Source organism: Sphaeramia orbicularis, chromosome 5, assembly GCF_902148855.1.
Source record: "Sphaeramia orbicularis chromosome 5, fSphaOr1.1, whole genome shotgun sequence".
In the NCBI taxonomy this organism is placed as follows: domain Eukaryota; kingdom Metazoa; phylum Chordata; class Actinopteri; order Kurtiformes; family Apogonidae; genus Sphaeramia; species Sphaeramia orbicularis.
The window spans coordinates 50,693,167-50,708,691 of NC_043961.1; the positions used below are offsets into that span (position 1 = coordinate 50,693,167).

The following is a 15,525-nucleotide window of genomic DNA, read 5'->3' on the forward strand; positions in this document are numbered from 1 at the left end:
AACTGCAACACCCAGGCTTGAAAGTTACAACACCAGCAAGATAAACAAGATGAACTCAGAATGCCTGATTCGTATAAAAAGAAAAAAAGTTAGTGTATAGTGATGTGTGTCAAACCTGTGGTCGTGATCTATCTGTAGTAGTGAACCAAACTGAAGCAAAGTGAAGACAACGCACAAATACCAAAAACTGAAATTCCTTGAATGACACTTCAGCTTGTCTCCAAAAGAGAACAAACCCCCATAATAGCCAATGCTAAAATGCCCCACTTTACAACAGAAATAAAAATGTTCACAGCCTGGAAAAAAAAATTTGTTTTGATCTCTATAGCTAATTTCCCTGCCCATGACAACGATACGGCGTTTAATTTTCACAAAAAATTTCACAATTCACTTTTTGCTTTATAGTCAACTTGGCTTACCTTCAGAGGGAGGAGCAGTCTCAGTTACTGTAGATGACACTGACAATACAGACCCTGCTGAACAGATAATTTGACAAGAGTATTTTTTTTGCACGGAAAATAACACATTTTATAGACAGAAACAAATATAATGTGAGGTAGCTTACCAAAATCTTCCATCTCATGAACTTGCTCTTTGATTGTAGCGTCAGTATCCATAGGCTCCACAGTTCCACATTCTGTTGCTGTGACTGCCGTGCTGCAGTCATCAGATTCGCTTGCACTGGCTTCAGCGTCACTGAACACAATCTCATCTGGCAAGAGGCGTAAGTGAAACTCATATGAATAGATGGACATAAAAACAACTGAAAATGTGCAAAATAAATGAATTAACACAGCCACAGTAAAGTAAACATTTTAAACTAGCCTGCTCTGAGATGCAGCAGTGATGTTTATATCAGGGGTGTAACGATACACGTATTTGTATTGAACTGTTTGGTACATAGCTTTCAGTTTGGTACACATTACAAACCAAATGTTACATTAAACAAATCTTATAATATATGGAAAACGAAATGTATAGCTCAAAGTGTATTTAAAATGAAGTTCTCACTGCACTCAACCTGCCAAACCACAACCAAAACACTATACCATGTTACTCCAGTAAGACACACTGGGATGCATCTTTGCTAAGCTACTGCCAGCTAGCCGCAAGATAGTTAGTAACACTATTACCAGGCCAGAACAAGATCCTCTGATAACCTACAGATCTGGTGTTTGGTGCCACATCAGTGTCAGTTTTGTTGTAAATTATGAGGCCAATGGTGAGAGAGTGGTGGATAAAAACATTCCGAACTGAAGAACGAACCACTGCAAGGCTACAGACTTTCCTTAGTGGCTAACCTAGTATGAGCTGCTGCATGGTGAACGACTCATGTCAGGAGTCGGACCTAGAGCACACACGCATCCTGAACCAGGAAATGAAACCCGCTTTGGGTGACAGCTTCTCGTTCAGCAGCTGACAGCAGTGAACATTATCCCAAAGCAGCAGTGTGTAGTAAATGCCAGCGCACCAATTTGGCCAAAACGACAGAGAGGTACGTTAGTGATGGCTGTTCAGCTTGTGTTTATATGATTGTAGCATTAAACACAGATGTTAATTCATGTATTTATCAGACTAAAAGAGCTCAGAGAGCTCAGGGGACATGACAAATTCACTGCTGACACACGGTGGGCAATAGAAACGACAAAAAGAAAAAAGGAGGCCACATTACATTTTTTAAATGTAAATAATAAAGTCAAGGACATTTCTGTTTGGCTGTACCGAAAACATACCAAACAGTGACACCACTGAATCATACTGAACCAGCCCGTGAACTGTGTGTACCGTTATACCCTAGATCAGGGCTCTCAAACTCATTTACTTTCAGGTACCACGTTCAGCCCAATCTCATCTCAAGTGGGTCAGACCAGTAAAATAGCTGCATAATAACTTATAAATAATGACACCTCAAAATTTTTACCTCCGCCAAGGAGGTTATGTTTTTGCCAGGGTTTGTTTGTTTGTCTGTTTGTTTGTTTGTTTGTCTGTCCGTTAGTGTGCAACATAACTCAAAAAGTTATGAACAGATTTGGATAAAATTTTCAGGGTTTGTTGGAAATGGGATAAGGAAGAAATGATTAAATTTTGGTGGTGATCGGGGGTGTAGGGGGGCCCACGGGGGGGGGGGGGGGCACTGATCAGCCTTGGCGGAGGTCTGCGCTCTCCGAGTGCTTCTAGTTCCTCTATTATACAGCGTGTGTGATAGACAGACAGACAGACACAGCAGGTGTCAGTGTTTTAGAACTACCGTAGTTCCTAGGGGCCAAACAACGTCCGTCTTTCCTCGTTGTTGTCTTTCACCTGGACCTGAACTGATCCAAACTGGACTGGACTGATGGTGGAGGGTCTTCAGTCTCTTCCTTCCAGGTTCACATCATATTTGTTGTTTTTTTTAACCTTATATCAACTGCTATTTCATATTTTGGGTCAATCTGTGCGTCCTTCCATATGTCTGTGTGAAACTTGCGCAGATTTAAAGTTCCGCATCAAACGACATCTTTCCTTCCTTTTTCTTTTTCTCAACATACTGTGCCGTTTCAGTACAGCTGTGTACCGAACCAAACAGGTGTGTACCGAAACGGTTCGGTTTGGTACGTGTACCGTTACAGGCCTAATTATTATGGATGGAGGCAGAAAAGCCAGGTGTAGATTACTGCACAAAGGGAGAATTTTATTTTCCTTGGTCAGGATATGTACAGTCAGTCCAGCTTAATTTACAAGGCTGACAATTAATACTGAACAAACAAGAACTCAAACTATGAATTATGAAAGAGCTGCAGCATCTGAAACTGACCACAATGAACATTTGAAAGATAAACAGAACCACAGTGCTTCAGTTTTAGACTCACAATCTGTCTTTAATGGATTGTGATTGTCTGTGTCAACTCACCATATATTTTTTATTACCTCCGCCAAGGAGGTTATGTTTTTGCCAGGGTTTGTTTGTCTGTCTGTCTGTCTGTTTGTTTGTCTGTCCGTTAGTGTGCAACATAACTCAAAAAGTTATGGACAGATTTTGATGAAATTTTCAGGGTTTGTTGGAAATGGGATAAGGAAGAAATGATTAAATTTTAGTGGTGATCGGGGGTGGGGGGGCCCACGGGGGGGGGGGCACTGATCAGCCTTGGCGGAGGTCTGCGCTCTCCGAGTGCTTCTAGTTGTCTTTGTTTTAGTGCAAAAAAACCCAATTCAATTGTGAAAATACTTTTATAAACTATCCAAACAAAAAAGAAGTAAAGAACCTGAAAAAACTGAAATTTCTTGAGAAAAATAAGTGCAATTTTAACAATATTCTGCCTCAACTTATCATTTACACATGTGCATTGTGGATCGGATCTACAAAGACACTGTTGTTCATCCATCAGTCTTAATGATGACCTTGACTTCAGTTTTGTGGGTCCTGGAGTGGCTTGTCAGCCCTGTTTTTGCCCTGAAGTATCTGCCACAAAGACCTGTTGACTTTGAGATGAGGGAAACTGAAGTGTAAAAATGCTAACTAATTTCCTGGTGTTAGGATTTATTTCTGTGGCACTATCCTTCACAGACATGTTACACTCTCTGGTTTGATCTTTGTGGAGTAGGACTGATACTGCAGCACGATCACTTTGCCCTAAAAATGAAACAATATCAATTTATAAAACAATATAAAAGCAGTTGCTCTCTCTCTTTCACCACCCAGTGCAAATATGAATCACCTCAAAATAATACTCATAACAGAGACTTCAAAAGGACAGAAACGTTTAAATTGCCTTAACCACATGTAATAGGCTAAATGCACTAAAGCGCAAAAGCAACAAATTTACCCCTGTAACTTGCTGACAAAACCATTGCGTTACAGTAGATTTGTCCAGTTAATTTGACATGTTTATCATGGAAGTAGTGACTAAACGTAATCGGGAGGAGTCAAATCACCTGCTCCTTTGAGTTAGCACAAGACTGCCTGGGATTAAGAGCCTCTTTATGGGTGAAAACATGACACCATTGTGTTGAATTTCATGGGTATATAGTCTTTATTGTAGAGCTCAGGCTGTTGATGTGGGAATATGCATAAACAGCTATAGATTAAAGATTTTTTGTCTTACCTCAATCATGCAGATAATTTGGAGATCAGTGTTTATTAACTGTAATGTGATTATTGAATTTAAGAGCACTTAAGGCATTACACTACAGCATTACAGACAAATGTCATGTGATTACTTTAGTAAGTTTGTATTTTAACCCCAACACTGTTTATCATTAGAGCATAACACATGCTATACATCCACTTACTGTCCTTTTACACACTGTATGAATTCACTAAATATCTCACCTTTGCATACATAGCCAAGCCACTTGTAGGAAGATTTAAGTCCCAGACACTCGACACACTTGTCCACGGAGGATACTGTTGCAGATACCAAGCGATAGTTTTGACACTGCCCGACAAACATTGCAAAACCTTGAATGTAACACTTACATGTACCACAGATTTACAAGTTAATATCTACCAGTGAAGAAAAAAAAATTCAAGTTAAATGTGACATTTAATTTACCTTTGTGCTAACAGTTGGATCCATTTGACCTGGACAGGAGAGCTGATTGTAGTGATCAGTGGCCGCCTGAAAAAAAGAAAGAATGAGAGCAAATGGGTGCTCTTTGTGCATGAGTTGGTATTGTTACAAAATTTTAAACCATGAAAAAAGAACAAAAATTGAGTGGCAAATCAGCAGTCTGAAAAACAAGAATTGACATTAAAAATATTATGCTGTGTTTATGCATGCTTAATGGTTACTGTATCGCACTGTACACTTTGAAGAGCATGTTTTGAGAATAGCTTAACACACCATTGTCAATATAAACCAGGGATTAAAGCAAAAATTTTTCATCTGACTGAAAATTTTCTTCTGGTCAAAATCATTGGCCACTATTAAAAATGATGCAATACAATACTACTATAGCGTACAAGTTTATATAGTCAAATTTGGCAATACTGTAAAACACACTGAATGGGAGAGTGTACAGGTGTAGAAGATTAGTAACATGGATAGAAAAAATGTCATGAGTGGTACTGGCGGGGGGTCTGGGGGTCCTCCCCCAGAAAATTTTTAGAGCTTCAGGTCAATTTTGGTGCTCTCTGGTTAATTTTAAAGGGTATGAAAACCTTTGAAGCAAGTGAAAATAATAACTAGAAGAAAACCTTACTGCAAAAAATGAGCGAAAAACTTTTTATTTAACAATTTAGGAACTCCTAAAACATAACTCCAACAGCACATGAATTTTGGGGAAAATGTCTGTGTAAATGTAACCCTAACCAACTCATACAGAATTTTCTTGTGGCAAACTCCGCACATGCACGCACCAGGCTGCTTCATTTTTTTGCACCATGATCCAATTGGAGTTCCATCGTCTCCCTTCTCATCAAGCAACGCCCACCTTCATCTATTTTTCACGCATCTCTCAATAGTTACCACCTCAGCACCTTCCTCTACAAACGTGTCCATGATGTCATATATGCTGGCCAAAATAATCTGTATGTCGTCAAACCTGCGTCCACAACCCCCTCCCGCCAATATCATGTTCTCTTCTGATTGGAAGAAATTACGTCAACTGAAACAGAAATTATATTCCGTTACAGATACTCTCTGAGGGTATTTAAAGTACAGTGGCTTTGCAAATACCAAGGGTGTTACTCATTCATTCAATTTTATCTTCGTACTGTACCACACAGATAGAAATAAGATGCTAAACGGGTCAAAATAAAGCACTTATGCAGTCGGGCGCGTAACCGCGTAAGGCCGCGGCGCGCACAGCCGCACGCACGGGAAGGGCACATACACACAAACACACACACTAGTCATATACCGGCAAGAGGAGATAAGCTATGAACCCAAACATGAAGGTCCATGCAGATCAGTTCTGTCTTCTTCCCTTTTCACTGTGGTTCTTTCATAATGAAAGCTACTTGTTAGCACTAAACTAAAGTTAGCATCTGGAGGATGAACTTTGGTAAAGCTGAACTTGTCCATGTGTTTCTGAGGCACAGAATGAGCAGCGTTTCCCTCCAAAGAGAAATAGTCATCAATCTCTCCTCCCGACATAAAAATAAAGAAGTCATCTTCTTATCATCACTGTTAAACCTATCAGCCCCCTGTGCGTGGCGTGCCTGTGTTAAACACCTGCAGACCCAGGACAGGATTGCGGTGCCAACTGGACTCCACGAAACACGTGGGGAAGTTACTTCAATATGACTTTTTTCCCCCCTCAATTTTTCCATTTGATGGAAATCCGTCGTGGTGACGGAGAACTTTAATCCCTGTCTTAGACAGAAACCATCAATGGTATTCAACTGTGTATTCACTCATTTTTCCTAGAAGGGAAATTGGAGACAGTGGTCCCCTGAAGGTCAGCCTGAAAAGCTGTTGGTGAAATTGACTCATGGGTGTGACCAAGTGTCAAAGAGGGGATGGTTAAAGCACTAAAACCACACTGGTGCTCTGTAGGGTATGTGCATGTGAACCTGTGACAGACATAGCCTCAGCCCCTTTGACATTCGGTTTGCCACATCTCCTCGTTTGAGATTCTGCTCTGAATCTCCAAACCCTTTCCTACTTCTCATTTCAAACATAATATGCTCTCTTGTTGTGCTGCTTTCTCTCCCATCCTCAAACAGATTTGTCAACAGGTAGCTGTGGACCTGTCCATTCCAGCCTCAGGTCCACTTCACAGCCTTCAACCAGGTGACTTCATGCTGGTCACAGACTTCAGAAGGCCCAACAAGCCACCAGGGTTCACGTCAGTCACTGCAAAAAGGTCATCTCTGCATCAGCCGCCTAAAGGGAGCATGATCCAAGTCAACACCCAACGAGGTAGACCAGGACGAGAAGTGGCTGACATCAGTGGTAAAGCCAAAACCACCACCGAACAGATAGTGAATTCAAACGCTCTGTTCCACCTATGAAGCTGATGACATTCCTACGTGGGAGCGACCCCCTGAACGAGATCAAGAATGTAAACTTTTCTCTCACTTTCTGCTTTCACACATACAGCTAAAACAACCCTGAGTGCAAGCCTAGCGCTGCTCATGGGTCACATGGTTGACATCACACAACCACTGCACAGTACATGTTTAGGCCTGTGTCTGACTAGGTCAAACAGAGGTGGGAACACAAACCTCTGGTTCATGGAAACCCTCCGGTGTCAACTAAAGCCAGCCCTAGTGAGACATAGGGGTGGTTCACAAACGGACTGTGTTCATGAACTCTGACGGACAGTTCAGAGACATCACTCCTTCTACATCCTCGCCTGAAGAAAGGGCCTGGACTCAGCTGATGGTCATCACACACCAACCAACCATCTCAAGTAGCGTCCCTGACTGTACTGATCATTTTCTTTGCTTTGCTATTAAAAAACTTTTGGTACAGTGATATTAGGGGTTTGACAAGGATGATACGAAAAAAATGTATGTGTATCCTGTGACTGAGGGTGAGCAAAGTAATCAAAGCTAACAACAGACTCATCTTCATCTGTCTCCTTTGTGCCTAGTGGTTCAGGGTTGTGCTGCTGAGCTGCTCCTCTGTCATCAGTAGACTCTGCTCTCCCTTTCGCACTTCCTCCAGTTTCTCTAGACTCTCCTGCATCTGTATCACAATAAAAAATTATATCGACAGACATTTGGACTTACTTAACCAATTCAGATATTTACATTGGCAAAATATGCAGGCTTATTTAATATTTCTTTATGCTGTTGCCTATCAGTTGTGGGCTTTGTGTATTTACTGTCTCACTTTTAATGATAAAAAATAAAATCGGTCAGGACTATGGTTTGGGTCTAGAAAGTGGTTTTACTGGAACTAATGCTTGTTCACACAGTCTATTCTAACAGCTCACCTTTTCCTTCCATCCTGACAGGAACAATCCCCTCATCACTACTGGCTCCTGGCTCTGCTTCTGACACTAAAGCACAGTTTAAAAATGCTCAGAATTCTCAGCACAAATCTTCTATTTTGCAAAGCCTTGGTGTCAGTTTCATTCATGTAGTGCTGAATCCTGGAGCACCTTTCATACTGAACAGGCCAACACCATACTCTTCACTGGAGGCTATTTATTCTAATAATCTTCCCTCTATGAGAAGTCCTACCTGCCCACTCTGGACTTGTGGGCTCATGGCTGGTGTCTGCTGCTGGATCTGCTTTCTGACTCTGAGGAGCTACAAGACAAAGTTTCCCAGTTCTATGGCGTCGCATCATACTATTATTTAAAATGCATAACGTTATGTTCCACGCCACAATGCCACACAATTCACTGACTCAATAATTAACTAACTTGAAAGGTGGTTTACCCGGTTCATTGTCCTCATTAGTTGTTTCCAACCGGGAGGTCGTTTTTGTGAAAAAGTTGCTGATTTTGTCACATTTGGCTGCATTTGCTTCCAGAGCTTTCCTCTTTTTAATTCTTGTCTTCTCCACACCACCCTTGTTCTTTCTATTATCCATGTTTCAAACAGCAAACACAGCTGACCATGGACAGCCCACAGAGCACAGATGGCATATGCTCCACAGCTACAGTATAGAGCTACTAACCATATGCAAGGACAGATTACACTAGGTCACGGTACGTCTGCAAAAAAGAGGAAGAAAAAAAAAACAAAACAGTTTGCTAGTAGAGGGGGTGGCGGCCCAGGAACAGCAGCAGCAGCTTACATGATCAACCCAGTACTATGACTGAACCCCCACCCACCCCCACCCCCAGAGTATGGAGTATGGTGCTGATCCATCCTGCTTATGTTGTGCCAATGCATACATGAAGAATGTCACACGTCACTTTTTAAATCAACAGTTTACTAATAATAAGCATTTCTGTAAAGAAATAATTCTATATTGTTCTTTCCTCTTTAGTCTGATGATGAACTATCCAATAAATAATTGTGATCCTAGTTTTTGCACAGGGATCATTAGTGTAAACGGTGACATGGCTGCAGAGCATCAGTATGATGGGATCCACAACAACCATGTCACATCCGTCCACTGACACATTTAGCGTTTTTGTGTCAGCTGGTATTGTTTTAGATCCACAATACTAACATTTATGAAGAAGAGCACATTTAGCAATAGTAAGTCTATAAATTTATTCCTAATAAAGTACTGGTACTGACCAGAGCGTCATGGGTAATGTCACGTCCGTCCACCAGCAAAAGTTTTCACAAACACCTGCTATTAAAATCCAATATTTATGAAAATATAGGTTGCACTGTCAAAGAATATCAGTAGTCTGTGCACAAATGGATTAGCATTATTTCAACACAGTTCTATGCATTTCTTACCACTTTCTTTTGACAAAAATGCAGTAGGGACGAGCTCTCACTGTGGCCTGTGGCACCACTGCCAGAGGTGCCGGTGCCTGTGGTTCACTGTTTCTGGTGTCAGTGGTTTATTTCCAGTGGCTGTGGTACTGCTGCCACTGTTCTATTGGTAAAGAGCAGTTTACAATGGCAGGCGCATCATACGACTATACGGACGTTCAAGCCAGGCATGAAGTAAGTCTGTTTGTTACCTCCGCCAAGGAGGTTATGTTTTTGCCAGGGTTTGTTTGTCTGTCCGTTAGTGTGCAACATAACTCAAAAAGTTATGGACAGATTTTGATGAAATTTTCAGGGTTTGTTGGAAATGGGATAAGGAAGAAATGATTAAATTTTGGTGGTGATCGGGGGTGGGGGGGCCCACGGGGGGGGCCACTGATCAGCCTTGGCGGAGGTCTGCGCTCTCCAAGTGCTTCTAGTTGGTTATGGAATGGGAGTCAGGCTAATAATGCAGACGTAAGTTTGTTCGTGAACATAGACCAGATTTTGTTGAAACAAGTACTTTTGAGATTGAGTGACGCGGACATTTTTTCAACTGAAATTTCGTTAAATTAAGATTTTTTTTTTTTTTTTTTTTTAAGATACGACTTTATTCCCTCAAAATTGTGACTTTTATTCTCAATATTTCACTTTATTCTCGTAAAATTATGACTTTTTGTGTTCGGCTTTATTCTCATGAAAATACAGGTTTCATCTTGATATTTTACAACTTTATTCTCATAGCGACAAGTGTTTTTATTTTCTTATGCGGCCCTAATATGCTGTTGTGTTTAACAGGTTCTTCCAGTGTGGAATATTTAGCTGATTTCTGGTTTTCCAGTGGAGAACGATTATTTTCTTTGCGACAGTCAGGGCTTTGAATAATCGACCGGCTCTATTTGTAAAGTGTCATGAGATAACTTTTGTTATGATTTGGTGCTATATAAATACAATTTTATTGGATTCGACCAGTATCAATTATTTCAAATTTATTGTGTTCCTTCTGTCTTCTTCTTCCTGTCATGCACTCAGCCATTGCTCATACCTTGTTCTTTTCATGACAAACTGCTCCTTTTTCCCCCTCAAACATTTTCCATTGCATATCTATGACATTGGATTGTATTAAAATTATACAGGCCCCAGTTTTCCCAAAAGGTTTTATTATTCACGTTTTCGTTAAAGGGTTGCCAAAAAACAGTGGGAAGAATATGACAATTACCGTGCAAACACAACAACGAAGTCAGTGTTTACAATATGAGAATCTGTTTGGGCAGGTACACCTTCTGCTGGTAGTGAGTTGGAACTCCTCTATGTAGCACTGACATGGTTCAAAACACCGCTCCGAACAAGGTGCTTCCTTAGCTCACAGTCCAATGCAATTGATAGGAACCCTTGGCACCGCACCATGGCACCTGGTACCGAGCTGAGCTGTGGTACCGAGCCATGGTGCCATGGCACCTGGCACCAAGCCCTGGTATCGCGGTGCCACGGCACCTAGCGTTGGCCCCGAGGTGGTACCGCGGCACTACGGCACCTGGCACCGAGCCGTGGTACCTGAAGTGAGCCACCGGCGGTGTCGGTGCCTCAATATGCACTCGCTGTCTGTCCAAAAATGGCCACTCCTTTGACCCCCTAAGGCCATTTGAGCTGTAATGTAAATGTACAGAAGGATGTTTACCCACAACCATCATGTTAGCTCTGCTCTGCACCGCTTCCAACTGCCTCTGCCCCACTAAACTAAGCTCAGTTGTCAACAGCCCTCTTGAAAGCACACACTTTAGACTGAAGTCGACACAAAACATATGCTGTGTGTACATTTCAATAAATATGACCACATATAAAACACTACTCGCCAACAGTCGTGTAGCTAACGTAAGTGGTAGCTTAAGCTAACCTTAGCATTGACACTGACAGATTCATGTTGCTCGGTGCTAATAGCATAGAACAGCTTGGCTCTGTGAAAACAGTGCATAAAGTCATTCTGAATAACGTTGTATAAGATTACATTCATCCTTACCTTATACAGAGTGGTCCAAAGCAGCATTATTCTGAGTCCCAGCGAAAAACTGTCCGACTGCAGCTGAGCTTTTCCCTCCTGAAGCAGGAGTGTTTCAGAAGTCAACCTGACCCACATATGTTAGGAGGAAGAACACAATTAAACTGTTGTATACGTTATGAATTAAACTGTGCTGTATATGCCAAGTACATATTTGAAAAGTGAAGCACCCTCCCTTTGCCCTTTTTTCAGTGTGTTTCCATTTGTTTGTTTCCTTCCTTCTGGAGGTTCAACTGACGGAAAACCCGTCCGTTCAGATCAGACCAAATCACTCTATTCTTAAACTAATTCACTGAAACTGAATACTAAGTCCTGTTCGTAACAGAAGTTCAAAAACTCACAGTTGGAGTGAAAAAAGCAGAGTTGGGTCAGGCCATCTTCAGCAGCTTTTCCATGGGTACACACAGTAAACACACGGGCTGTTCTCCGCAAGAGCCCACAAGCTTCTCCACTCTTTTCCGTCCTTCTAGAAGGTTCGGCCTGTTTATCCACCGGCAGAAATTATCTACTTATTTCTATCCCCTACAAGCTCTTGTTTTCTTATTAAATGCTCTTTGGTCAGGCACATCTGTGTTGTTGACCTCCTTCCACACACACTGGCTCATTTGGGCTCTTCTTCTCCCTTCTTCTGTTTCCTCTCAGTTCGGTAGCAGCTGTGCGGACACCTGCCCAGACTGTGTGTGCCAACGGTCACATAAGCAGGGCCCGCTCCATGAAGAAAACAAACAGAGGATCCCTCTACAAAACATGTACAAATGACTGAATATGGGAATCCCTGTGGCGGTGCATCCAGGAAGGCTAAAACTAGAACTGCACAATTAATCAAACTTAAACTTACAAGAAATACTGCTTTGATATTTACCCTAAAAATTATCGACAACTTGGCATTTATGTCAGTCACAATATGTCAAATAACAAAATGTCAAGTTCTACAAGCTGTAGATGTGTCCTGTTATTTTTATGTCTATTTAAAAAAAAGGAAAAAGATAGAAAATAATTATTTAATATAATTATAAATTTAATATAATTATAAATGTAATATAATGTAATTATAAATTTAATATAATATAATTATAAAATTTATTTTATAAATTTAATATAATTATAAATTTAATAATATAATTATAAATGTAATATAACTATAAATTTAATATAATTACAAATTTAATATAATTATAAATTTAATATAATTTATTAGGTTTAAACATACATGCATTCATCCATTCACCCCTATTAAGGCGTCTGTACATAAAAAAAGAAAAAAAAGCATTCTCTATTTCTATTCTAGAATGTGACCGTAATGACGTAATTTTGACGCACGCCCAAAAGGACAGCACGCCAGCGCAGCGACCCTCACCCAAGCTCACCCACGCACGCAGGCATGCACGCACGCACGCACAACCCCTACTTGGAGTCGACACGCCTCCAGGGGCGGGTGAGTTCTGTTTCCCTACCAGCCAACCTCAACGGAACCCATTGGCCCCGCCCCCTTCGACGTATGCCCCTGGGGACGTACTGGCACGCAATCCCCCCGTGGCCCCCCCAAAGCCACGCCTTGCCAGCCCGGCCCGCACAGCACTGGACCAGGGATGTTTACGCTCTTCCAGACGTGGGCGGAGCCTACCTCCCAACCACCCCCTCGGTGGGACCGTTGGCCCCACGCCCTTCCGCTCGCACCCTGAGCACCATGCCGACCAGGTGACGTAGCGTAGCTTGGCCCATTGCTACATTGCTAATGCCAGTACGCCTGACCATAGGGGTTTCCACCTGGACTTGTACCCACAACATCTGCTTTGCGAGACATGAGCTTAGACCACTGAACCAACGTCCTGCCCCAACTATAATCAGCTCGGTATTGTATTTAACCCTTATACAAATTACGTCACGCCTCACCCCTCCCACCCCGAAAAACGTGCTGCCCCAACTATAATCAGCTCGGTATTGTATTTAACCCTTATACAAATTACGTCACGCCTCACCCCTCCCACCCCGAAAATGCCAACTGAACGTTCTAAAAAAAAACAAAAAAAAAACAAACAAAAAAAACAAAAACAAAAAAAAAACACTATTGACAGCCTGCCTGGGAAATGAGTAAACACCTCAAATCAAGTCAAATAAAGATAATAATAATTAAAAATAAGTAAAATAAATAAAGATTGAAGTAGCCAATCGCGGAAGAGCCTTTCTAGCCAATCAGAGGCAAGGGTACGTGCAAATTAATGTCTGCAAACGGGAGGAAATACCGGATTTAGACCAAAGAAACTTTCTCATGTTCATCAACACTTACTTTTATGTTGGTCCTCCATAACTTTTCCCTCACAAATGTTATACAGGGTGTCCCATAAGTCTCCATACATAGGAAAAATAAACGTTTCTTGACATAAACCATTTTGATTTCTAGAATATGCTCTACATGACTGCCATTTTGTCGGGAACACATTTCAATGCGTGTCCTCCACTGCTGAAGAAATAGAAGAAACAGAAAGAAATACATGTTAGAACCATGGAATGGATTATGTCTCCTATGTATGGAGACTTATGGTACACCCTGTATATGGAATAACCGGAACATATGTTTTAAATGTAAGTCATTGTTTTTAAAGAATTGGGTTGATTATGGAACACTGCTTGTCTGTCAGTTGTTTAACAGGGAAGGTCACTTATTTACTTACAGTGAATTTTGGTTGGAATATAAAACTCCGGTACTCCCTAGAGAATATGCAGTTGTGTTTGATGCTATCCCTTCAGGTTTAAAACCTTTGCTATCTTCTACTATTAGTCCTTCAACAACCATTAGCCCTCAAACTGCACAATCAGAATTATACACAGGAAATTTACATCCATTCTTGAGTAAAAAAAAACTAATAATAAATGCATTAGAGAAGTGATTCAAAGGGATACAGTTTGTGAGCCAGCTTCCATCTTTTTTTTTTTGGAGTAATTTATATTCTGATGTGAAATGGGAAAAGGTATGGTTATTACCAAGGAAGTGTTTCATTTCCAATAAAGTGACAGAGGTGTCTTTAAAACTGTTCCATAGGTGTTATCCAACTAATTCAGCTCTGATTAAGTAGAAGATCAGTGTCGACCCTTTTTGCTCATTTTGTCATAATTCAGATGAAACATTAACTCATTTGTTTTGGGAATGTGCCTTTTCTTCAACTTTTTGGTGTGTTTTTTTTTTTTTTAAATAGAAAGCTGGATATTTCTTTTAACTTCAAAATTGAAGATATTTTATTTGGTTTCTTTATTACTGATTTGCCTGTTCGGAAATCGTTTATTCTTAATCTCATTTCCTTATTAGCTAAATTTCATATACATACAAGTCTGCCAATCAGAAACCCAGCTGTGTGGTCTTTAAATCTTATTTGAAATCCTATCTAGACACACGTAACTTTTGCACTAACCCTAAAGCTGTGAAGACTAAAGCCTTATGTGAAGAGTTTAAGTTGTAATTTCTTTTTTTCTCTTTTTGTTTATTCCTTTACTTTTATTTAATTTACTTACCTATTTATGTAATTGTATTTAATTTCTTCCTGCCTCACCTCAAGCATTATATTTTTTTTCTCCATGCCATGTTCTGGCCTATGTGTATATGGTATTTTGTAAGTAAAGTATGAAAAAAGGAGAAAAATGAAAAAAAAAATAAAGATAAAAATTTAAAAATTCAAAAAAAAAAAAAAAATACAAAAGTGCCTTTCATTTTGAGGTCAACTGTCAACTAATAACCCTACACCAAACCTAATGCCACTGGAATAAACCTACCTTTTACATGACTGTAACCGAATATTTCATGTTAATTTGGGCTTTGATCCAAGTTTATGACCGGTGCGGCGCTTCTGTTTGGCTACAATAACGGTTTACGAGGGCCTTAAGCTCTCATTGCTGGCTCAAAGGAGTCACAACATCAACTCAACATTTTCAGTATAAAAAAAAAAATAATGGAAAAACAAATTTACAACAGCCTTGAACTAAATAATTCAGGCTTTTATGTACATTACAATAAACAGCATTAGATTTAAGTCCAAATTAGAAGTATTATTGCATCTTTTAAAAACAAACATCTGATTGGGTTTGAATTCATGTTTTGACACTTAAATCTAATGGTATGATTGTTCATTTCCATATTTTAAAGTTTAACATGAGACTGAACTCC

The 15,525-nt window shown here is 40.4% G+C and overlaps 1 protein-coding gene across 1 annotated transcript in view; it reads right to left on the minus strand.

Moving 5' to 3' along the window:
- LOC115419095 (uncharacterized) overlaps positions 1–15,525 on the minus strand; it is a 29,017-nt gene that overhangs the window by 1,902 nt on the left and 11,590 nt on the right. The window contains exons 6-9 of the mRNA XM_030133718.1: positions 4,533–4,598; positions 4,310–4,415; positions 566–712; positions 420–476 (exon numbers count right to left, since the gene is read on the minus strand). Of these exons, the coding sequence (XP_029989578.1) occupies positions 420–476; positions 566–712; positions 4,310–4,415; positions 4,533–4,598 (376 nt within the window). The remainder of the gene's footprint in view (positions 1–419; positions 477–565; positions 713–4,309; positions 4,416–4,532; positions 4,599–15,525) is intronic.